Source organism: Canis lupus, chromosome 9 (assembly GCF_011100685.1).
Source record: "Canis lupus familiaris isolate Mischka breed German Shepherd chromosome 9, alternate assembly UU_Cfam_GSD_1.0, whole genome shotgun sequence".
NCBI lineage: Eukaryota > Metazoa > Chordata > Mammalia > Carnivora > Canidae > Canis > Canis lupus.
Window position 1 is genome coordinate 19705231 of NC_049230.1, and position 23725 is coordinate 19728955.

General features: G+C 53.2%; 1 protein-coding gene and 2 non-coding genes across 3 annotated transcripts; 1 reads left to right on the forward strand and 2 right to left on the reverse strand.

Annotated features, from left to right (window-relative positions):
* Window positions 1-436: 436 nt before the first annotated feature.
* Window positions 437-2432, reverse strand: ARL4D (ADP ribosylation factor like GTPase 4D). The gene is made up of 2 exons (XM_038546098.1): window positions 2239-2432; window positions 437-1727 (listed from the first exon to the last, which is right to left on the reverse strand). Exon 2 carries the CDS (start codon window positions 1631-1633, stop codon window positions 1028-1030), a length of 606 nt encoding a protein of 201 aa, XP_038402026.1. The 5' UTR covers window positions 1634-1727; window positions 2239-2432; the 3' UTR covers window positions 437-1027.
* An 8058-nt stretch (window positions 2433-10490) lies between these two features.
* LOC119873485 lies at window positions 10491-10681 on the reverse strand. Its single transcript, XR_005365080.1, has one exon. It is a non-coding gene; the product is annotated as a U2 spliceosomal RNA (small nuclear RNA).
* A 4456-nt stretch (window positions 10682-15137) lies between these two features.
* Window positions 15138-15328, forward strand: LOC119876683. The gene has a single exon (XR_005365091.1). It is a non-coding gene; the product is annotated as a U2 spliceosomal RNA (small nuclear RNA).
* Window positions 15329-23725: the final 8397 nt, after the last annotated feature.

Below are 23725 nucleotides of genomic sequence, written 5' to 3' on the forward strand. Positions count from 1 at the left end.
AAGAAATTACTTTCCATTCTCACAGGATCCCCCAAGGTGGAAAAAAAAAAAGATCAGCCCAAGTGCTGAGAAGTGGGGGAGGATGAGAACAGAATGGCTCCTTGAGGACTTACCTCTACAAACCTAGGAAGTGTCCCCAAGGACCAGCTGGTATGAGGGGCAAGCAAGAGTCAGGAGATGAGAGGAAGGGAGGAAAGCAGGAGAAATGAGTCACACACACACACACACACACACACACACAAACCCTGCAGAAATCAGGTAACAGTAGGGGAGAGGGGCAGTTTCAACACCATCTATAATCTCCACCAGTCATCCCAGAAAGAATGTTTCCTTTGCAAACTTGGCTTCAAGATAAGCACCCCCCTCCCCATTCCTGCCACCTATATAGAAATCTGGGACTACTCCTGTGGTTAGGTAAGAAGATGCCAGACCAAGGTCAGAGCTACAGTATCATCAGTCTTTAATAACTTATAGGCAAATGCTAAAAAATAGTTAATAATACAGAGGACACACACGGTTTATAAAAACGGTTGTGGATCTACAAATGTGGGGAGGGGTTCTTGGCACTTTCACAGAGACACAAAAATAAAGACTATTGTGACTAGCATCCCTAGAAAAGCAGCCTGGGGAGACACCCCAGTTGGGGGAGTGGACGCAGGGTGGGGGATAGTCCTCATTCATCCCAAATGCATTCTCCAAACAACCTTCTTTTGCCCCCAAACACATTTAATCAATAAACCAGAGAAGAAAAAGAAGAAACAGGGTCGAGGTAGAGTCACAGCTTACATTTAAGCCTCCCCAGTCCTGCAGCCCCCATTTCTCCAGAGGTGAGGATGAGAGAGAGAGAAGACACCCCATCTCCCCCACCCCTCCCCAATGCTGCACCAGAACAGGACTCCCAGAGTGCTCCTTGGTCCTTCATTGAGGTGGGCAGGTCCTGCACCCCAGAGCTGAATGAGGGGCCACAGGCTCCGCCTGGCTGTCCAAGTGTGCAGACCCCTACTGGTGAGGAGGGGACAGCCTCGGGTCACCGTCTCTTCTTGCCCACCCGGGCTGCCTTCTTCCTCTTGAGGATCATCTCATACAGGCGCTCCAGGCCTGGCTGCAAGCCCAGCCCATCCACAGCACTGCAGCCCTGCACGTGGGTGAGGGTGGCTGCTGCAAGCTCCCGGACTGCAAGCCTCTTCTCAACCTCTGCTGCGCTCAGTGCCCCAGGCTGATCCTGCTTGTTGGCCAGCACCAGCACAGGCACACCCTGGTTGTCCGAAGCCCGACTGATTCGGTGTAGCTCCACCTTGGCCTCCTCCAGGCGCTCAGCCTCAGCAGCATCTACCACAAACACCAGCCCGTCTGTCCGCCGTGTGTAGGAGCGCCACAGTGGTCGCAGCTTCTCTTGCCCCCCGACATCCCACACTTGGAAGGTGATGCCACGGGACCCTCCCAGGGGCACCCGGATCTTCTCTGTGTTGAAGCCTTTGGTGGGGACGCTCTGGACAAATTCCTTGAACTTGAGGCGGTAAAGGAGCGAGGTCTTTCCCGCAGAATCCAGCCCAATGACCACAACATGCAGGGCCTGGAAGTGGGGCAAGAAAGAGGAGGCAGTGGGCGCCATCTCAGTCAAGTGGTTCCCCATGATGAGCTCCAGCTAAGGTGCAGGTCTTGGGGCACTCAGTAGAGGCAGGGAGGTAGCCTTGAACTGCAGGCTCTGGGGACCACAGCTGGGTGATCTGAACAGGGAAAGGTCATGGGAGAAAAAAAGGAGACATTTAATAATAAACATGAAATGTGCAACTTCTAGATCCTTTCCTCAATCAGTCGTCCATCCTTCCAAACCAAAATTCTGGGTTTTGTTTTGTTTTAAACAGCTCCAAGTGTTTTTTAAACCACTCCAACAGCTTCCAGGAGGGACAAGACCTAGAGAGAGCCCTCCGGGTCCTGGACACAGGTTGGGAGGTGAGGCCTCTATCTGCAGATGGTCGGCTTCCCGCGCCTCTTCTCCGAGCTCGTGGCGTGGTAGCAGATGCAGAGGCCCTTATGCCCCACGCAAGAATCCGTGGCGGGGGCAGACTGGGCAGTGCCCCCAAATTAGAGATAGGGTATGGGCGCTGAGACCTAAGAGAGCGTAAGGCCCGCTCCCTCCCACGCTCCGCATCCCCAGGCGACTGGCACGCCCCTCCTTAACACCGCGACCCCCTTCCACCGTCCCCCCTTCCACCATCCCGTGACACTTCGCCTTACCGGGATCGTGGACGCCAGCTCCCCGGGTCCCGCACGGGGCCACCTCAGCACCGCCTGTACAGCCCCTTTACCTTCCGGCAGCCGCACTCTCCCCACGTCCCCCCCGAGCCAGCCACTCGAGCCTCCACTTGAAACTCCACACCCGCCGCTGGCGCGTCCCCGCCGCCGCCACTGCTGCTACTGCGGAGCGGTCCCGGGGACTCGGCTTTAAAAAGCCGTGCGTGACGTCACGCAGCGCGAGCCAATCATAGTCACGCGGCGGCGAGGAGGGGCGGGGAGGGGCGGGGCCTGGAGATACGTGCCCCGACACCCGGACAACCCCATGGATGGACCTCTGCTCAATTGGTGACCGTTTTATTTGACCTTTTCTACCACATTTGGAGGTAAACTCGGGATGGAAAGTGGGAGGGACAGACGTGGCAGCGTTTTCCTTGGAAGGAGAGGTGAAGAGCTTCATACTCTACACCGCGGCATCCTCCTCCCTCCCGCCAGAGATAGCCCCCCCGCCCCCCCCCCGCCCCCACCCCCCAGCACCGACACCGCCTCCGCCAGGGTCTACTGGACAGATGCTGACAAATCTTACTCCTTTATCTTTCCTGAGTCAGTGTTCAAACCTGTGTAAAACCTGGAACCTCATGAAACAGCCTAAGCCTGAGCCCATTGCTCCTCACAGCAGCCTGTGAGCTAGGGACTGGTGCTGTCTGTATTCTACAGGGAAGGAGAGCTCTGAAGGGTTCAAATGACTTGCCTAAGGTCACCTAGCCAGAAAGTGGGTGAGCAAAGCAAGGATCTGTCTGAATCTGGTGTCTGTCCTCTCTCATGGGCGGGGAGGGGGGAGAGGGGGTGCTAGGTACGGGGCCAGGGGCCACAGGGCTAGGCATTCTCAGCAGAAATCCCACAATGAAAAAAAAACAAAAAAAAAGAAATTCCTCAATGGCCGGTTAGAGGGCTGGCCAGAAGCAGACACCCCAAGGGCCTCCCTTGTTCAGATAGATAAAAAGATAGTTGTTCACTCCACAGGACTTTGTCCTCATTCATACTGTGTGCTCTGCCAGAGAGACTCTGGGGATATAGAAAAGTGTAGGCCACAGGGCCTGGCCTCAGAATGCTTAAAATCTAGTGGGAAAAAAAAAAAAAAAACAACAACAAGACTGGGTTGCCAGTGTGGCTCAGATGGTTAAACATCTGCCTTCAGCTGAAGTCATGATCTCAGAGTCCTGGGATTGAACCCCACATCAGATTCCTAGCTCAGTGGAGAGTCTGCTTCTCCTCCCTCTTCATCTCTCCATGCTCATTCATTCACTCACTCTCTCTCTCTCTCCCCCTCCATATCCCTTTGTCTCAAGTGAATACATAAAATCTTAGAAAAGGAAAAAACAAGACTGATCACTAACAGGGAACACCAGGCCTTTGTAAATCTGAGATAAGTCCTTGTAGGTCTTCAGAAGAGGGGAAAAGAGAGTGAACTGGAAGGCTCTGGAAAAGTTTCTATAAGTTAATGAGTCCTGTATAGGATTGATTGGGAGAGGTACAGGACTGAGTGGCATCTCCCCAGCCATTGCAGCCTGATACAGTCTAGATAGCCCTGAAGAGGACGAGATGTCACAAAGGGACAGTGTGACCAAAAGGATATCAGTGATTACCTGCAGAGAGGTAAGTAAAATTGAAGGAGGGGAGGAAGATCAAAGGAGAATAAGATCATAACTCTCATATTTCCATTTTTACAAGGATGTTGGATTCTTACATTTATTGTGTAATTCAGTATTAACCTTTCTTAAAGGTTATATTTGAGGGGGATCAGAAAAAAAAGTAGGAAAGTCACTGCTAGACAGAAGGGCCTAACCCTTTCCTGCCCAGCTCCTGCCCTCACATCTGTTTAGCACCAGCCTGCCTTGCCACCTCCTTCTTCCCCTCCCTCCTACAAAACCAGCCACCTCGTTTCCCCAGTAATGCAGGGAGCCCCCCTGAATCCCTGAAGACATCAAGACCTTAGGAAATTAGTGTTACACTCCATGTTGGGGGGTGGCAGTTTGCCAGAGGATCTAAGACATAGAGGTGGCCTGTGTTAGGAGAGGGGAAGACAGAGCAGGCCACAAAGTTGGAAACCACTACTGCACTGCCTTGTTGAGGGGCCACTGCATGCTAGGCCCTGGCCTGAGGACTCTACATACTTTTGATTTTTTTTTCATTTTGATTTTTTTGCATTTAAATTTTTTTAAGTATGCTGCATGCCCAAGTGGGGCCTGAACTCACAACCCCGAGATCAAGACCTGCATGTTCCACCAACTGAGCCAGCCAAGCACTCCATATTTTTCCTCTTTAATATGTAATTCAACCCCAGAAGTAAGTATGGTTATTCCAAAAAGAAGAAACAGAAGCACTGAAAGGTTAGGTAATTTGTCCAAAGTCACTCTGCTAGAAATTGGCCAAACTTGGCTTTGAGCAAATGTTACAGTGGCTATGAAACTGAAAACACACAGAAATGAAAAATACAGACTGTCTCAAGTTTTTTTCTGCACCTTTGAAACTTCTTGAACATTTCTCCTTTATCTCCTGGGCCTCACAACCAAGAGGGAAATTGTTACTTGATTAGCCAGATAAAAGTGATAAAACTGCTGATCCCACCCCACCCTTCATCTTTCTGGTTTGCCAGAGGTGTTGATGAACAAATGGAGAGGAGGTGGTGGGGCAGGGAGAGGTGAAGGAAGGGGCCCAGCTTGTCAGGGCAGCACTAGGCTACGTACTTAACCGCAGTTTGTCCCCTTTAAATGGGAACTCCAGATCCCCCCACACACACCCTGTCCCCAGGGAGCCTTCCTCCATTACGGACCATATTCCTTCCTGGCAGCCTCACCTCTGCAGCCCTTTCTCTCCACAGGATTGCCTGTGTTGAGGGATTCACTGCAGAGAACATTTGAGCATTTGTACATTGAACAATCCTATGGGGAGTACCTGCTAGTTTCTGAAGCATACAGCCAGGAGTGAGGTGATTAAGGATCTGCCCTCCTGGGGTGTACATGCTAGTGGGGAGAGACAGGCAATAAATGAAGATCGGGGGCACCTGGGTGGTTCAGTGGTTGAGCATCTGCCTTTGGTTCAGGTTGTGATCCCAGGGTCCTCGGATCAAGTCCCACATCAGGCTCCCTATAGGGAGCCTGCTTCTCCCTCTGCCTAAGTCTCTGCCTCTCTGTCTCTCTCTCTCTCTCTCATGAATGAATAAATAAAATCTTTAAAAAAATAAGTAAATAAAGAAGATCATTTCAGATGCCATCAAGGGAAATAACACAGGGAGATGTGCTGGAGAGAAACTCAAAAAAGGACCTACTTCAGACTGGGGGAGCAGGATGCTCAGGAAGGCCTCTCCAATAGGTGACATTAGAGCCAACGTTGAAATGACAGAGTTGGATAAGCATTCAAAACAGAATGATAGACTAGCTGGGACCTACCCACTTCCTTCTATGGGCTCCTCCACCCGTATGAGATTCAAGCTTCTATGTCATCGTTCTTCCTCAGAGTGTCTCTTACCAGACTAAGCCCTGAGCCCAGAAGCTGGTTCCTGTCATCTATAGCATCTATAGCTCCAAGGTGCCCAGCGCTGTGCGGGGTACACAAAAGGCAGGTAGAAAATCTTGCATGAATTCATGGAGGTATGACCAAATGATTAAATGTATTGAGGGGTATCCCAGAGTGTGAGAACCGAACATCAACCCTTAGCCTGGAAATTTCCTGGTCGGGGCTTCCTGAGCCCTTGGAGGTTCTGTTTGATACTGGGTTAGCCAGGATTGCCTATAAAACCCTGCATTTCTGGGCAAAGTCTGGTTAGTATTGAACTCTCAGATCTTTATTGAGGATGAGGGACTTCTTAGAGGAAGAAATACAGAGGCCAGGAGTGGGGATGACCCTGAAGAGAGAGGCCGCCCTCAAGGCCTGGTATGCTGAAACCCTGGGCTGAGAGTCATGGCGAATCCTGTCCCCCTCACCAGTAGATGGCTTGGAAAAGTTACACACACACACACACACACACACACACACCTCCAGGGCTAAAGTGATTCCAGGTCCCTTCCCCCACCAACAGTCCATACTCAGGAATAGCTGAGGATAGGGAATGAAGTAACTCACCCAGGAAGTAGCTGAGGACATCCTTGTCTCCCCACTACCCTAACCCAGTATCTGTCTCAGTGCACAATGCACAGATGCCATCTGCAAAGGAAGGGAGCAGAAGAGTCTGCAGGAGGGAAGCCAAAGAACCAGCTGGCAGCGTAGGAATCACAAAGACCCATTTTCCTTAAGTAAACTCTCCACCCAGTGTGGGACTGGGACTCACGACCTGACCCGGGATCAAGAGTCACATGCTCTACAACTGAGTCGGCCAGGTGTCCCACAAAAACCCACTTTTCTTTTTCTTTTTTAAATTTTTTTAAGATTTTTTTTTTAAGATTTTATTTATTTATTCATGAGAGACACAGAGAGAGGCAGAGACAGGCAGAGAGAGAATCAGGCTCCATGTAGGAGCCCGATATGGGACTTCATCCCGGGACTCCAGGATCATGCCCTGGGCCAAAGGCAGACACTCAACAGCTGAGCCACTCAGGTGTCCTGTTATTTTCCTTTTTTTTTTTTTTTTTTTAATTTATTTGAGAACGAGTGAGTGAACAAAGGGAGGGGCAGAGGGAGAGGGAGAGAGAGAATCCTCAAGCAGACTCCCTGCAGAACGCATATCTGGACTCGTGGCTCAATCCCACAGCCCTGAGACCATGACCAGGAGACTATGACCTGAGCTAAAACCAAAAGTTGGCCACTCAACCAACTGAGCCACCCAGGCACTGCTACCAAGACACATTTTTCAAATCCCAGCTTTATTTCCTCAGGAACAAAATGGAGAAAACACAACCTACCTTTTAGAATGAGTGTGAAAAAAAACAAAACGTGTGTAAGGGCCCCAGAGGCACCCTTTTCCCTTCCAAGTTGCCAGATCCAACCCTCCCAGAAACTGGGTCCCAGGGCTCCAGTCTTAGAGCTAGGAAGGAGCAGATGCTGCCCCCTGGTGGATAAATTGGTCACCATCTGATCCCGGAAAAAAAGTGGAGGAGTAGAGGTTAAGTGGTGAGGGTTCCATCGCCTCCTTTTGGAGTCTTCCTATCAGCCTGGGCCTTTCCTACAGTTTGAGGTGGGACTGAAAAATCTACCCTCTTCAAATTTTTCTGAGGAGGTGAGGTCAAATTTAAACGAACAGAGAAGCAGGCCCCATGCAGGGAGCCCGACGTGGGACTCGATCCACGGTCTCCAGAATCAGGCCCTGGGCCAAAGGCGGCGCTAAATCGCCGAGCCACTGTTGCCCCAGAAAAGTCTGATTTCAATGACATTTCCCATAGTGTTACTGAGGGCCTAATGACAAGTGCCGAGAAGGCTGAGGCAGGAGGAAGCTCCAGGGCAGGGAAGGTTATGAAGAGCTAAGTCCCAGCCATGTTTCCGTGTCTGGGAGGATGGATGTCCAGCATCCATTTGCACCAGAGCCTAGCATGCAGGGGACGACTCGGCTGGAGGAGATTTGTGTGGTCGGCAAGGAAGAGCAACGAGGGTGATGATGCCCTGCAAGAGCAGGAGGGTGATGATGCCTTGGAAGCAAGGAACGACCAAACTGAGACAGGCAGAGAGGGAGAAAGCCAAGTTCATGCTCCGGAGGGAACAGGGTGACAGCCCAGGTATCCAAGCTGGCTGGGCTTTCCTTGAAGCATTCACAACAGGAGCCAGTCCCCAGTGATCTCATCCTCTGTCCTCTGACGGGAGGCTTCTCTGCCAAGCCCTCCATGTTGTCTTCCATACACTGAGAGGTAGGGTGGCTCCAAATAGTGGTTCTCATATTTGAGAGTATACCAGAATCACCTAGAGGACTTACTAAAACATAGATTGCTGAGTCCCACTTCCAGAATTTCTGACTCAGTCGGTCTCAGGCTCACAGGCCTGATAAATGTACATTTATAGCAATTTCTCAGATAATACTGATGGTGCTGGTCTGGGGGCCACATTAGGAGGAACACTGACTTGAAGGATGAGTTCCAATCCTGACTTAAACATTTCCAGTGAGCCCTTGGGCAAATTATTTACCTTCCTAGCCTCAACTTCTTCATCTGTAAAATGGGATCATGCTTCACTCACATGGTTGTCATGAGAATTTAAATAAGGTTAAATGTGTGAAGGACTCCACAAAGGACTTGGCTTATAAAAAGTCCTCTTGGGCAGCCCCGGTGGCGCAGCGGTTTAGCGCCGCCTGCAGCCCGGGGTGTGATCCTGGAGATCCGGGATCGAGTCCCACGTCAGGCTTCCTGCATGGAGCCTGCTTCTCCCTCTGCCTGTGTCTCTGCCTCTCTCTCGCTCTCTCTGAATAAATAAATAAATAAATAAATCTTTAAAAAAAAAAAAAAAAAGTCCTCTTTACCCAGGGTGGCTCAGCAGTTGAGCATCTGCCTTTGGCTCAGAGCATAATCCCCGGGACTGGGAAGGAGTCCCACATCGGACTCCTTGTGGGGAGCCTGCTTCTCTCTCTGCCTATGTCTCTGCCTCTCATGAATGAATAAAATCTTTTTTTTTTTATAAATTTTTATTTATTTATGATAGTCACAGAGAGAGAGAGAGAGAGAGGCAGAGACACAGGCAGAGGGAGAAGCAGGCTCCATGCACCGGGAGCCTGACGTGGGATTCGATCCTGGGTCTCCAGGATCGCGCCCTGGGCCAAAGGCAGGCGCTAAACCGCTGCGCCACCCACGGATCCCATGAATGAATAAAATCTTAAAAGTCCTCTATACCTGGTAGATATGATAATATTAAATTATTTATCTCAACCATAACACCAAAAAATAAAATTTGACCCAGGAAGCTAGTTTGTTTGTTTGTTTATACTGAGGTGAAGGCAGGCGCTCAACTACTGTGCCACCCAGGCGTCCCAGGAAGCCACTTTAATATGGAATATCTTTCTTAGATAGGGCACAAAGTGACATGGACAGATTCTTGGCTGCCATTTCTTTTCCAATGTATATGACTTAAAGACTTGCTTTTAGTATTTCATGTGCATATGAACCTCCTTGGACCCTATTAAAATGCAGATTATGGTTCAGTAGGTGTTGTAGACTGAACTGTGCCCCACCTCCCCAGTTTATATACAATATAATATACAATATTTTATTCAAATATATATTCAACATGTATATATTGATGCCCTACCCCCCCCCATGTGGTGGTATTTATAAGTGAGGCCTTTTGGAAGGTAATTAGATTAGATGAGGCCATGAAAGTGGGGCCCTCATAATGGGATTCGTTCCCTTATTTTTTTTTAAGATTTTATTTGTTTGTTTGTTTGTTTGTTTGTTTTAAGAGACACACACAAAAAAAAGACACAGAGAGAGAGAGGCAGAGACACAGGCAGAGGGAGAAGCAGGCTCCATGCAGGGAGCCCAACGTGGGACTCAATCCCGGGACTCCAGGGTCAGGCCCCCGAGCTGAAGGCAGACACTCAACCACTGAGTCCCCCGGGCAGCCTAAATTAGGTGTTTTTAGACCAGGGGTCAGCAGACTACAGCCAGCCAACAGGTTCGGCCCCTCTGTTCTATACTGCAAGTCAAGAACGAATTTTACATTTTTCAAACATTGTAGAAGAAATAGCTCACAGAGAATTTTCAGGCCGTGAAACTATTTACTCGCCTTAACTATTTACTCTCTGACCCTCTAGAGAGAGCCTGCCTCCTCCTTTTCATACCCTTAAGTATGAAATCAAAACGTTTTACCTTGGCTCAGAAGGTAAAAAAGCAGGGTTAAGGAGCAGGTGTAACACGTGTCTACACTCCTACATTCACACCATTGCTTCTAAGCCTGAAAAGGGTTCTAGGGAAGCCTGTCCTGTCCGTTGGCCCCTCAAGCCATCAGGTCACTGGAAAAGTAAAACTCCTCCTGGGTTTACCTAGAAGGAAAAAACGGAGATCAATTGGAATCAAGTCCCACAACTGGCTTCCTACCAAAGAACCTCAAGATCTTAGAGACTGGAGACGCTTGAGTAACTCAGCTGTTAGCACGGGGACTGAGTATCCAGCAAAAAAAAAAAAAAAAAAAAAAAAATCTGCTCCTTCAAGAGAAACCACGAAGCGCCAAAAATTATCAAACCCGTCTTCCCTACATGGTTCACGCGAAGAACAGAAGAACATCGGTCTACTACCATCTCCAAATAACTAAAACCTGTTTTTAGTCACCAACCGTTTCCCCCGAGGGGGTGCACCGTTCCTGGAGGTACTGCAATACCAGGTCGATGCGCGGAGTGGACGGAGCAAGCTCCTATTCCATCTCCCTGCTCCAAAAATCCATTTAATATATTGTCCTCGGATAGAGGACGTATCAGATATTAAACTGATAAGAACAGATACTACACTTGATCTTAGCCAAAAGGCCGAGAAGCGATACCGCCGCGCACCCCCCCGCGCACGCCCTCCCGACGACGTCCACCTTACACTCACGGTGACTCGCCTCCCGCTCCGCCCACGTCCCGCTCCCCCCGCTTCTCCCACCGTGGCACGGGCGGCACTAGCCGCTAGGCTCTCCTGAGGCCTTGTAAAGTCTCTACCTTTTAAAAGACAAGTGATGCATCTGTCGCTGCTGCGTCTGCATCGGTCTGTAACGCCCCTTTTAATTTGAATGCCCCACCCTTTAGCGCGCCGGGTGACGCGCTCACACCCCGCAGGCCGTTTCCGGGAATTGCTCGGTGCAGGGAGAATGGAATCCGGGATGGGGGGGAAGGGGGGGTCCGCCTTCAGTTTTGTACGGACGTAGAGAAAAGCCAGGACCAAAGAGGGTTGAGGGTGACGGCAATAGGGTCTGTGGAAGGGCGCTGTTGGCGGAGTCTTCCTGAAGACAAAGTTGGAAGATATACCCATTAGAAGCGCTTAGAGCGTATCGTATTAAGTTGGCTCTACGTCGGCGGAAAGACGAGCTTCGTATCTGCCAGTTGAGGGTCTCATTCTGAGCCAGGGGAGCGAAAGGCCTGGAGGAAGGGCTTCCCTGAGCAGAGAGGGTCGCCTCCCTGCAAGAGGGAAGGCGGACCACAGAAAGTGAGGCGGGAGGCGGGTCCGTTGATTGGGAGGCCGGGATGCCCCGCTGCTGGGATTTTCTCCGACTCCAGTACCTGCCTCTATCCCCGCTTCTGAGAATGGATTCTATCTTGGGCTTTGTACGTAAAGCTCCCAACTCCGGGGACATCGTTTCCCTTCGCGTCTTACGCAGATGGATACTCTGGATTCTGCTTGTGTGTCACCTCCTCCTGGAAGCCTTCCTTTTTTTTTTTTTTTTTGGAAGCCTTCCTTAAAGACCCTTTTACACCCTGCCTCCAGTCTGATTAGCGGCCCTCATATGCATTTCATCCCACCTGCGAATTCATTTCAGGTACACCACTCACCACCTTTTTGGGCAATCTTTGATCGCTCCCACTTGAAATCTGAGATCATTGAGGATGGTGACCTCATCAGTATCTCTGTATCCCATCACTAGCTCAGTGCTTGGCATATAGTAGGTGGTGTAAACGTTGGTTGAGTGAAGAAGCGATTCCCAGATAAGACAATCAGAGAAACAATTAGGAGGCTACTGGTCAAATCCAGGGGTTATAAGCGTGGAAGATCTGGTCAGGATGGTGGCACACCACAGAGGAGAGATGACTGTCACATGATGCTCTGGGTATTAAGGCCAATCAATTCCTAAATCCTCTCCCCTGACGTTTCCCTGTGGCAAAGATTGCTGATTCTCAGTCAGCATTTACCTTTCATATCCTCCTTCGGAGAAAACTTCAGTTTACTAGAGGGGTTAATATTTCTTTCATTTGATATCAGAAAAACTAGAAGGTATCATGGATGTAAGACCGAAACCCAGTCAGTACCTTCACCCTGCAAGATGAAAAGCATGTTCTAGGCGTTGCCTGGGCCTTTCCCCTGGACTCAGTGCTCTATTGTACTACCTCACTTAATTCACTCAACAGCTCTACAAGGTGGATGTTATTATAATTACACAGGGCCAGAACTATAGTGAGGCCAAAGGGGAGGGGCCAGATTTAAGAGAATGTCCTCCGCAAAACTCTCCAGTAATCAAGATTAAAATATTTTAAGAATTTATTTAGATATATTCACAAATGAGATGCCTGGATGGCTCAGTGGTTGGGCTCTGCTTTAGGCTCAGGGTGTGATCCTGGAGTTCAGGGATTGAGTCCCACATTGGGCTCCCTGAGGGTAGCCTGCTTCTCCCTCTGCTTTTGCCTATGTCTTTGCCTCTCTCTCTCTCTCTCTCTGTGTGTGTCTCTCATGAATAAAAAAAGATATATTCACAAATATACACAACTTGGTTTATTTGCTTCTCATCTTGGTAGAGGTTTTGTTGCTGTTCTATTTCCCAGCACCTCAGTGTTCAGCACATATTCCACACTTGATAAATATTTGTTGAATGAATGAATGAGAGTCACCCAAAACAATATATAATGTGCTTAGCTTGCACCTGAGATGGCTCTTCGGGCCTTTTAATCCCATGCTCTCTGTTTAGATGTGTATATCAGATCATCTTATACTCACTAAATTGGTTATGCTGAAAGGGGGTTGCTATGAACCCAGCTCCCAGAAGCTTCTTCACTCACCCTGGATATTTCCAAATGTCTTCCAAGTCCAAAGGCCTTACCAGTAGGCAGGTGGCCAGCTGTCAGACAACACTCTTAACTCATTCATTCCTTTATCTAACAATGATTGCTGAGGATAGACTCATTAAACTTTTGGGATTAAAAATGTCTAGACCTACTAGAAGCTTGGGATTATAATACATGTCTGTTGTAGATTAGCAGGAAAACATGTAAAGTGCTCATCGAGGGGATCCCTGGGTGGCTCAGTGGTTTAGCGCCTGCCTTCGGCCCAGGGCATGATCCTGGAGTCCCGGGATCAAGTTCCAAATCAGGCTCCCTGCATGGAGCCTGCTTCTCCCCCTGCTTGTGTCTCAGCCTCTCTCTCTGTCTCATGAATAAATAAATAAAATCTTTAAAAAAAAATAAAGTGCTCATCGATAGGGAAAATACACAGCCTTTGGGGTAACTTACTATTAATCTGTTCTAGAACCTTGTTGTTGAAAGTATGGCCTGTGAACTACAGCATCTGTAACACCTGGGAACCGGTTAGAAATGCAGAATGTCAGACACCACATCAGACCTACTTTCTTAGTTTGCTCTGGCTGCCATAACAAAATACCATAGACTGGGAGCTTAAATAACAGAAATTTCTTAGTTAAGGACGCTAGAAGTTCCAGTTGACGGTGCCAGCATGATAGGGCTATACTGAGGTCCCTATTGGCTCACAGATGGCCACCTTCTCCATATGGTAGAGAGGGAACAAGCTCTCTGGTGCCTCCTCTAAGAGAATGAATCCCTGGAAACGCCTGGGTGGCTCAGCAGTTGAGCCTTAGCCTTTGGCAAAGGGTGTGATCCTGGAGTCTTGAGATGGAGTCCCCCATCAGGCTCCCAGTAGGGAGCGCTCTTCTCCCCCTGCGTATGTCTCTGCCTATCTCTCTCTCTCTCTCCCTCAATCTCTCATAAATAAATAAAATCTTTAAAAAAGTAAGAAGCAAATCAGGTTATTCCTAATAATCATGTCTGATAAGTTGTCATCTCATCATGTCCCGGTTTAGAGATGTCAGATGGAAGGGTTGACGGAGGAGGCCAGGTGACTCGCTAGGTCCCACAGGTCCGCAGGGCTTAGCGCCCACGCACGCCAGCTCCACGCTCCGGGGCGCACCCGCCCCACCCCCCACCCCCGCCCGCGTCCCGTCGGCGGAGGCAGCGGGCAGAGGACCCCAGAGGACCCGTGTGTCAGCATCGGCAATGCTCAGTCTCCTCGTGGGCCTGACTCAGAAGAACCATTCCTCGTTTGTCGGCGCCCCCGGCTTCCTCGGCCTAGCCTGCCCCTTGCACTCGCCAAGCTGTGTGGTCTCGGGCCAGTTGCCTAACCTCTGCCTCCACCGCTCCTTCCCTCCTTCCGCAGGTAAACTCTGCAAGTTGGACGCGAAGAGAGCGCTGAGCGCAAGTCTGGCCCAGCCGAGGAGAAGCGTCTGGCTACGGTATAGCGCACGCGGCTCACTCGTTTCGGTGTCACAGGCACGACGCCTCCACTGGTACCTCGTGGCACCTAGGACCCACATCCTGGACCACTCAAACCCCCAGGTCAGGTCACGAGCTACCTCGGCCTTCCCTCAGTCCCACGAAGGAGGGAACGTAGGAAGGTGGCCACTTCTGCCCTGGGGAAACGGAGGCCCAGGGGGTTAGGTAGATGCCCAGGGAGCCCTCCCGATGGGGCGGTAGGGAGGCCACCCGTTCAGGGCCCGGTCTCGGGTCCCAACTGGTGTCTGGAGCCCTTGGCAGGTGACGCCAGCCAGGCGCTTCTGGGCTCCCCACGCCCTGGCCCCAGCCAGCCTGTAGGGTCCCGCAGTGACGACGTGAGGAGCCTCCTGGGCCCTGGGACGACTCCGCGCCAGCCCCCGGCGCCAGCCCCACGCCCGGTTCCACGGCCCTCCCCCGAGGCGGGCCAAAGCGGGAAGCCGAGGGCGCCTGGCCCGCAGCCGGGTTCCGCCGCCCGCCGCGCCTCTAGGGCTCCGCGCGCGGAGGGGCGGGCCATTCAAATTAGGAAGGGCCTTGCGGGGCCGGCGACGACGCGACGACGGACGCATCGTTTGTCTTTTAAAAGGAAGAGACTTTACAAGGCCTCAGGAGAGCCTAGCGGCTAGTGCCGCCCGTGCCACGGTGGGAGAAGCGGGGGGAGCGGGACGTGGGCGGAGCGGGAGGCGAGTCACCGTGAGTGTAAGGTGGACGTCGTCGGGAGGGCGTGCGCGGGGGGGTGCGCGGCGGTATCGCTTCTCGGCCTTTTGGCTAAGATCAAGTGTAGTATCTGTTCTTATCAGTTTAATATCTGATACGTCCTCTATCCGAGGACAATATATTAAATGGATTTTTGGAGCAGGGAGATGGAATAGGAGCTTGCTCCGTCCACTCCGCGCATCGACCTGGTATTGCAGTACCTCCAGGAACGGTGCACCCCCTCGGGGAAGCACTCGGTTACAAAGAATAGGTTTTGTTCCTTTTTTCGTCTTGACGTCAGGTGAGGTGCCACTTGTTCGGTTTCGCGGAGGATAGTGGCAGTTGGGTATTCGGTGTTCTCTTTTTTTTTTTTTCTCCGGTGTGTCTTCTAAGTTCTTACCCATGCTCCTTGGCTGTGCGGGTCTCTGTTCTCTCTCTCTTTTTTTTTTTTTTTTTTTTTTTTTTTTACTTTTTAAGGTGTTTTTTTGTTTACTAAAGAAGCGTGACAGGGCTAGAGTCAATCTCCGTGCCGGGGTCGCACTGGGGGACTAGATCCGGTGACGCCAGAATCATGCCAGAAGCCTTAGGCAGACGCTGAACCGCTCATCCACTCAGGCGTTCCCCAGTCTTTTAACATCTTGAGGTTCTTTGGCAGGAAGCCAGTTGTGGGGCTTGACTTGAATTGACCTCCTGCTTTTTCCTGCTAGGCTACACCCAGGAGGAGTTTCACTCTTCTAGGAACCTGACGGCTTGAGGGACCAACAGGCAGCTCCTCTCTCCCTTACTACCTCTCTCTATCTGGTTTATGTAGTTGACTTCTCTAAAACCTTTTTCAGGCTTAAAAGCAAATATGTGATGGAGGAGTGCAGACACGTGACACATCTGCTCCTTAATCCTGCTTTTTACCTTCTGACTGAGGGGGTAAATGTTTAAATTTCATACTTAACCGTGGAAAAGGAGGATGACAGGCTGTCTCTCTAGAGGGTCAGAGAGTAAATAGTTTAGGCTTCATGACCCCGAAAGGTCCCTGTGAGCTCTTTCTTCTGCAACCCTTGAGAAATGTAAAATTCGTTCTTGACTTGCAGTATAGGAGAACAGAGGGGCCGACCTTGCTGGCTGGCTGTAGTCCGCTGACCCCTGGACTAAAAACACCTAATTTAGGCTGCCTGGGTGGCTCAGTGGTTGAGCGTCAGCCTTCGGCTCGTGGCCTGATCCCAGGGTCCATGGGGCTCCTCGCGGGGAGACCTCTGCCTTTCTCTATGTGTGTTTCTCACCGATAAATAAAATATTTTAAAAACTAAAAAGTAAAATAAAAACATCTGCTTTGTGTATTGTCCCACAGAAGGGGGCCCCCTTCAGGCTTCTGGACAGTCTGCTGCCTGAACTCAAGAAAGGCCTCCTTGATGCTATGTGCCAAGACCGAAATGAAAGAGACAGACAGGCCTCCTACCCCGAGAAGTCTTTTCTGTCTTTTAAAGTTTGATTTAGGGCAGCCCCGGTGGCACAGCGGTTTAGCGCCGCCTGCAGCCAGGCGTGTGATCCTGGAGACCCGGGATCGAGTCCCACGTCGGTCTCCCTGAATGGAGCCTGCTTCTCCCTCTGCCTGTGTCTCTGCCTCTGTGTGTGTGTGTCATGAATAAACAAGTAAAACAAAATCTTTAAAAAATAATAAGGTTTTATTTACTTATTCATGAGAGACGGGGGTGGGGTGGGGGGAGAGGCAGGCCTCAAGCAGGGAGCCGGATATGGGACTCCATCCCGGGACTCCAGGATCACACCCTGAGTGGAAGGCAGACACTCAACCACTGAGCCTCCCAGGCGTCCATACTCTGAGAAATCTTAATGGTTTCTGGCAGAGAAAATGGAGCAGCAAATCGTCATGGGTCCAGGACCGGCTCCTGGACTGAAAAATTTTTAAAACATTTAATTTATTTATTCATGAGAGAGAGAGAGAGAGAGAGACAGGCGGAGGGAGAAGCAAGGCTCCATACAGGGAGCCCAATGTTGGACTGGATCCCGGGATTCCAGGATCACACCCTGAGCCAAAGGCAGACGATCAACCACTGAGCCACCCAGGCGTCCCTGAACTGGAATATCTACAAACCCTACAAGGATTTCTTCTCATTTTTTTCTCCTCTGCAGGCAGAGTGTACCCGGGACTGAGGGATGCAAGGCATCTGTTTCTGTGCATCCTGTCCACCGGTCTAGGAGATACGCTAGGAATTGACACAGAACAGTTGAATACACGACAGAAAATAGGCGAAGCATAGACACTGTGTGCGGGAAGGGAGGAGGGGGACTCGAGACGGGAGAAAAACACAGGTATGTGCTGACATCTGGCCCCGAGCAACATTACCCGTCTGTCCCCTCGAGTCTCTGCACCAAAGGGCCTGGGGCCACCCGCTCATGCCGCGGACCCTAGGATCCATACGGTCCCTCTGTGCCATCACTCCAAGAGGCAGGATGAGCTGGGGGAACAGGCGCACCAGAGGCCATCAAGAGCCTCAGTCACTCCCGTCACACACACACACACACACACACACACACACACACACACACGGATCAGAGAAGAAGGTAAATCCTACAGTGAAACAGTGTAGCACGATGTTTAGGGGCTCCTGCTGTCGGGGCCGGCCAGGAACATCCCCTCCAGAGCCCAGAAAAATTGCTTCCTCTTTATACCTCCGACCACGGAGCTAGAGGGAAGCCCAGGGCCCCGCAGGCCTCTTGCGTTCTGGAAGCAACACATTCCACACCCAGACACCGTGCTTGGGCTGACGCCCTGGGTGACGGGGAAGACCCTCAGCTCGGAGGCTGGCCTAGAGCCTTAAAGAGCTCTCAAGCCGAGTCAGGGGCAGCGGGGGCAGCCCCGCGTTTGGGCCCCAGTATCCAGCGGACCCCAGGGTGTTGGTGACAGGGGGTGGGTCCCTGAAGGAAAGAGATGCCCTGTGGAGTATATGGCAAGTGGGGGCTGCAGAGGATCACAATGGGGCCCCTCCCTGGGGGTCCTAGCAAGGGCTGCTAGAGACTTCTCCACCTTCTGAAAAGCAGCTCCCGGCACACTGCTGGGCCTTTGAGGGGAACGAATGTTTACAGAGGGACAGTCAGGGACCGGGGCTCCGGACTGCCCAACAGACCTGCAGGTCAGGATGTCAGCTGGGTCAGCAGCAGCGGGCCCCCCTAGGAGAAGCGTGTGGTGTCGGGATGGAACCCGAGCAGGAATAAGAGACACCGGACAGCCAGCCAACCCGTCGGCCCCGCAGGCCTTTGTTGGCCACCCCAGACCTGGCAATATGGGCATGGGAACCGTGGAGCCACAGGGGTGTCCGGGGAGGTCCCACACCGGCAGGTGCTCCTTGGCTGGGGCTCTCAGTTCTGAGCTCGTGGGGGTACTGGGGCCGGGATGCAGGGATGCGGAGCTCCTCTGGCCTGCCGCCCTTGTTCCCAGAAACCTCCCTGGGACTGGCCCAGCCTCTGTCAGATCCCATGGGGCCCTGAGGTTCTCCAGGCTCACATCTGCCTCCCCTCTCCTTTCAAAGCACCCCACCCCACCCCACCACCAATGAACCTCTTGCACTCCTCGCTCTGTTCCTGTAACTTCTTCCCAGAGGACCCAATGCCACCTAGGACTCAGACTCCAGTAGTCTAACTTTTACAAAACATTGGTGCATTTGAATATGTAACACTCATGTCTGTCTAATTAAAAAAAAGAGAGAGAGAGAGAGAGAGAGGTCAGCCCCGGTGGCTCAGAGGTTTAGCGCCGCCTTCAGCCCAGGGTGTGATCCTGGAGACCTGGGATCCAGTCCCACGTCGGGCTTCCTGCATGGAACCTGCTTCTCCCTCTGCCTGTGTCTCTGCCTCTCTCTGTGTGTGTCTCTCATGAATAGATGAATAAAGTCTTTAAAAAAATAACAGAAGAAAGAAAAAAAAGATAAAGATAAAGAAAAAGAACGAAACTGGGAATAAATATTTGCCGGTCGATCACCGGCGGGACTCATCTACAAATTTTTTTTTTTTAAGATTTTATTTATTTATTCATGAGACAGAGAGAGGCAGAGACAGGGGAGGAGGGAGAAGCAGACTCCACGCAGGGAGCCCGCGGGAGACTCGATCCTGGGACTCCAGGATCACGCCCTGGGCGGAAGGCAGGCGCTCAACGGCTGAGCCACCCTGGTGTCCCCCCAATTTATTTATTTATTTATTTATTTTTTTTTAGGATTTTATTTTCCTCAGTTCCTCAGGCTGCAGAAACAGATGCTGCCGGGGAACCCTCAGGGTGCAGTTCCTCGAGTCCCCATCCCAGATCCACGGCTCGGGCAGGGGTATCGGGCACCACCGGGGTGCGACACCTTGGTGGGGGCGCATGATTCTTGGGCAAGGGTGGCGCCAGCCCTAGCTACCCGGGCACCGCTGTCGGTGTCTGGGGATTTCTGGGTCCTTGGGGCATGGCCGGGAGGGGTTTCTGACGCCAGTGCCCCTGGAGTCCCTGAACTCACAAGAGGCCAATGCAGGTGCTAGAAGGTGAAGTAAGGAAGTCCTCTTCAGCGGGAAGCACTCCTTTGCAAGCAGTGGAAGCGTCTGAGGGTCAGACTACCTGGGAACCCGTAATGGGACTACTGAAGCCCCCCTCCCTCCCCCAGTAAGCAGAGAGGTCTTGGGCGGGAGGGGCCGGAAGGGCCATCGCTCGAGAACGCTGTGCCAGGGGCTGGGTAAGCCGGGTTGACACATGACCTGATTTAATCCTCTCTCTCATCGGTTCACTCGTCCCCTCAACCGATATTTAGATGCTGGGCAGCGGTCTAAGTGCCCGGATCAGAGAAGTGGAAAAAGCAGTCCAGGTGGGGGATCTTTCCAGCGGCTCAGAGCTGGGGCGGCGGGGCGGGGGACGAAGCTCACCCGGGACAAACCCCGTCGGTGCAGGGCGGGCCGTAGGAGAGACTCACGACCAGCTTGGGGGCCGAGGGGGGCGCCTCGCGCGCGGGCAGGGAGGGGCGGAGCGGAAACGGGCCCCACGTTAGCTTTTATTAGGACCTGGCCGGCCGCGAGGAGATGACCGTCACCTAACTCGCTGTTTGGGCCCGAGGGTTCGCTGCTCCGGGGCTGACTCCCGCCGCGCATTTCCACAGAGGGCCTCCCGTCCGGACCAGGACTTCCTTAGGGACCCTCCAGACCGCGCGCCACCCGAGCACGAGGGCGGGAGAGATCATGCCACCCCGACGGCCGAGAGGGCGAACCCGGGCCGGGAGAGAGTCACAGGGCCGGGAGCTAAGACAGGGGCGGGCCGGGCGGTGACCGCAGACGTCCCCATCGTGTTACCTCCTGCCGACCCAGGCGCGTCCGACCAGCTGCCCTCCCCGTCTCCCGGGTCCGCGTCCGGTTCTCGGGGCTCTCTGCGCTAGGCTCCGTCACTTGGAACGGTCCGCGCTCCAGGCGCGGGCGGCGTCTTGGGACAGGGCGACGGCGGCAGGGCACCGGTCTCGGTTACACCGCTGTGAAGTGAGGATGGGAACAGCTTCAAGTCGGCCTGGGGTCCTGGGGAGCCACACGGATAGCAGAGCCCGCAGGGCAGTGCGTCCGGCGCGCGGCGGCGGGGCGATCCGGGTTCTTTCCCCGCAGGGTTGACGCCCCGGAGAGTCAGTCGGGTTGAGGGGCGAGCGTGCTGGTCCAACGAGCCTTACGGCCGAGCGTGCAGGCTTTGCGGAGAATCCACCGTGGAACGGAACAGACGCGGGCCCGGGGCGGGGGTGTCTAGTGGCGGGAGGCTGGAGAGGAGGGGAGGAGGGCGGAGGCCGGCTCCCAGCCACACTCACACGTTCCTACCCCGGGGGCAGCTCGCTCCCCGCCCGAGGTCCGGGCCCTGCGCCTCCCGGATGCCCGGCGTCGACCCCGCGGCTCTCTCGGGAGCACGCGCACCGCTCTCGTCCCTCAGCTCCCTGCCACACGCCCCCTCCCTGCTTCGGCCGGCCGGGGTCACAGTTCCCAGGTGGGAGTAGTTCCCGGGACCCGGCGCGCTGGCGCAGGAGGCCCAGGGGCGTGGCGGGACCGCCGGGGGTCGGGGACGGGCCGGGGGCACGCAAATCGCTGGTCGTCCTCTAGGGAAGGACGCGAGGGAGCGGAAAGGGATGTGAAAATCGACCAGGAATGCGGGGGATGGCTGCAACCGTAACCGCGTGTGGAGCGGACCACCGCAGCCGAGTGGGCGAGAACGTGGCCTGAAGGTGACCTGGCTCACCGTGGGCGCAGTGAGGACGGTGGCGGGGCGGTGCCGGCGAGGGCCGGGGGCTCGGCGTCTCTTCCCGGTATCTTGGCTCGGGTCCAGCGTAGTGGTAGTGGTGGTGTTGGTGGTGGGGGGTGTTTCTTCTCGGCTTGGTTACTGTACTTTTTCTAAAGAGGGATCTATCTTACCTGCTTTTGCTTTTTTGCTTTTGCGTTTTACTCACTTGGTGCTGAGAGAGGCAGAGATGCAGGCTGAGGCAAGCAAGTTCCCAGGTAGATGCCCGGTGCCGGGGGAGGGGGGGGGCTCGTGTCCCGGGGGTCCCAGGAACTCTGGGCCTGAGCTCGATCCTGACCCCAAGGCAGGCGCTCAACCGCTGAGCCACCCAGGCTTCTCTCTTACCAGTGTAACGGCTGCTACGTGACCTACGCTATAAAGGCTGACTGGCTCTGGTGGGCTCTTTTTGGTTTTGCTTTTTCGTTGTGTTAGCGCTGTTTTTCTTAGGAGCTTCCCTTCTCTTCCTTCCGGCAGCTTTTCTCTTCACCGCTTACCAGGTTGCTGCTTTGTGGCCCCGAGGGCAGAGACGGAGAGAGCCGGCAAGTGGGAAGGAACTGGGCTCCAGCGGGGCCCGGCCTGAGTAGTGGAGGCTCCACCTGCTTCCAAGTGGGCGGGCGCTTGGCTGACCTGTGTGCCACCGGAATCCGTCTCCCCGCTTTCCTGCGGCTCCGGGAAGTCCTGGTCTCCGCCTCTCCCCTTCGTGCCTCCACCTCTTTTTGTGTCTTGAACCCTGTCACTCACTCCTCTGCCAACCCCCCCCCCCACCGCCACCTCTTCTCCAAGCGTTCCCCGCACTCCTTCTGCCTGCTTGAACTTTGCCCTCCTCCAAACCGACGGTTTGGTGAGGAGCAGTGTTTGATAGGAATGAGGAATAACGGGATCCCTGGGTGGCGCAGCGGTTTGGCGCCTGCCTTTGGCCCAGGGCCCGATCCTGGAGACCCGGGATCGAGTCCCACGTCGGGCTCCCAGGTGCATGGAGCCTGTTTCTCCCTCTGCCTGTGTCTCTGCCTCTCTCTCTCTGTGACTATCATAAATAGATAAAAAAAAAAAAAATTAAAAAAATTAAAAAAAAAAAAGGAATGAGGAATAACGCCTGCGCACGAGTGACTGGGCCTCCGGCTTAGAGGATTTAAACCCGGCTCCTTTTTTTTTTTTTTTAAAAAGATCTTATACTTTAATTTTTTATTTATTTATGATAGTCACACAGAGAGAGAGAGAGAGGCAGAGACACAGGCAGAGGGAGAAGCAGGCTCCATGCACCGGGAGCCTGACGTGGGATTCGATCCCGGGTCTCCAGGATCGCGCCCTGGGCCAAAGGCAGGCGCCAAACTGCTGCGCCACCCAGGGATCCCAACCCAGCTCCTTCAAGTAGCTCTCAACTCGCTCTGCCTGCCTGACCGACCGACCGCCCCCTTACCCTTCTGGAACAAAAGTCGGGCAGATGGGGTCAGAAGTACACAGGTCTTCCTCGGTAGGGATGGAAAAGTCCTTCTTCCAGATCGGTCTATGGCAGCGTTTGAGCACCCTGGTGGCACACCGGAATCTCCTGGGCCTTCATTTAAATCAGACTCCTGTCCCAGCACGGCCGAGGAGCAATCGAATTGGAGTCTCCGGGGTGGGGCCGAGGCTGCTGTACTTCCCAACCTGCCAGACGTTCCTGTTGCACGGTGTGCCTCCAGAAGCACTCCTTGGAGCACCTGGGAAGATGCCGCCGGTCACCTTGTCCTGAACCCTGAATGCCCTGTGACAGACACGGAAAGCGGTGGATGCGCTCCTGCAAATCCGGGCATGAGTCGCTTTAGACTTTTTTTTTTTTAATTTATTTATGATAGACATAGAGAGAGGGGGGTGGGGCAGAGACACAGGCAGAGGAGAGGGAGAAGCAGGCTCCATGCCGGGAGCCCGACGCGGGACTCGATCCCGGGACTCCAGGATCGCGCCCTGGGCCAAAGGCAGGTGTGAAACCGCTGAGCCACCCAGGGATCCCCCATGATTCGCTTTAGGACAACAGTCTCGGACTGGCGTGGTGTTTAGCACACCGTAGGCACTCGGCGTACCGAAGAGGAAATAACGGATTCCCTGGTCCTGGCACAGACAGGAGGCCACCCAGTCTAGACTGTGGGGAGGCCCTTGGACCCTATACGGGAATCTGCGGAGACCCAGTGCCAGACGGAGCTTCTGTGCTGCGCTGCTGCTCTGCGGAACCGGATGGGCACCGCCCTTCCCAAACCCACCCTCCAAATTTGTTTTAGATGTGGAGACTGATGACACCACCCGTGAGGGGATGAGAAGGTTGACAGCTCACATAATGAGGCTTTCCAGGGAGACCGAGGTGGCTCCCAGGCAGATTCAAAAAGGGCTTGAGAGCA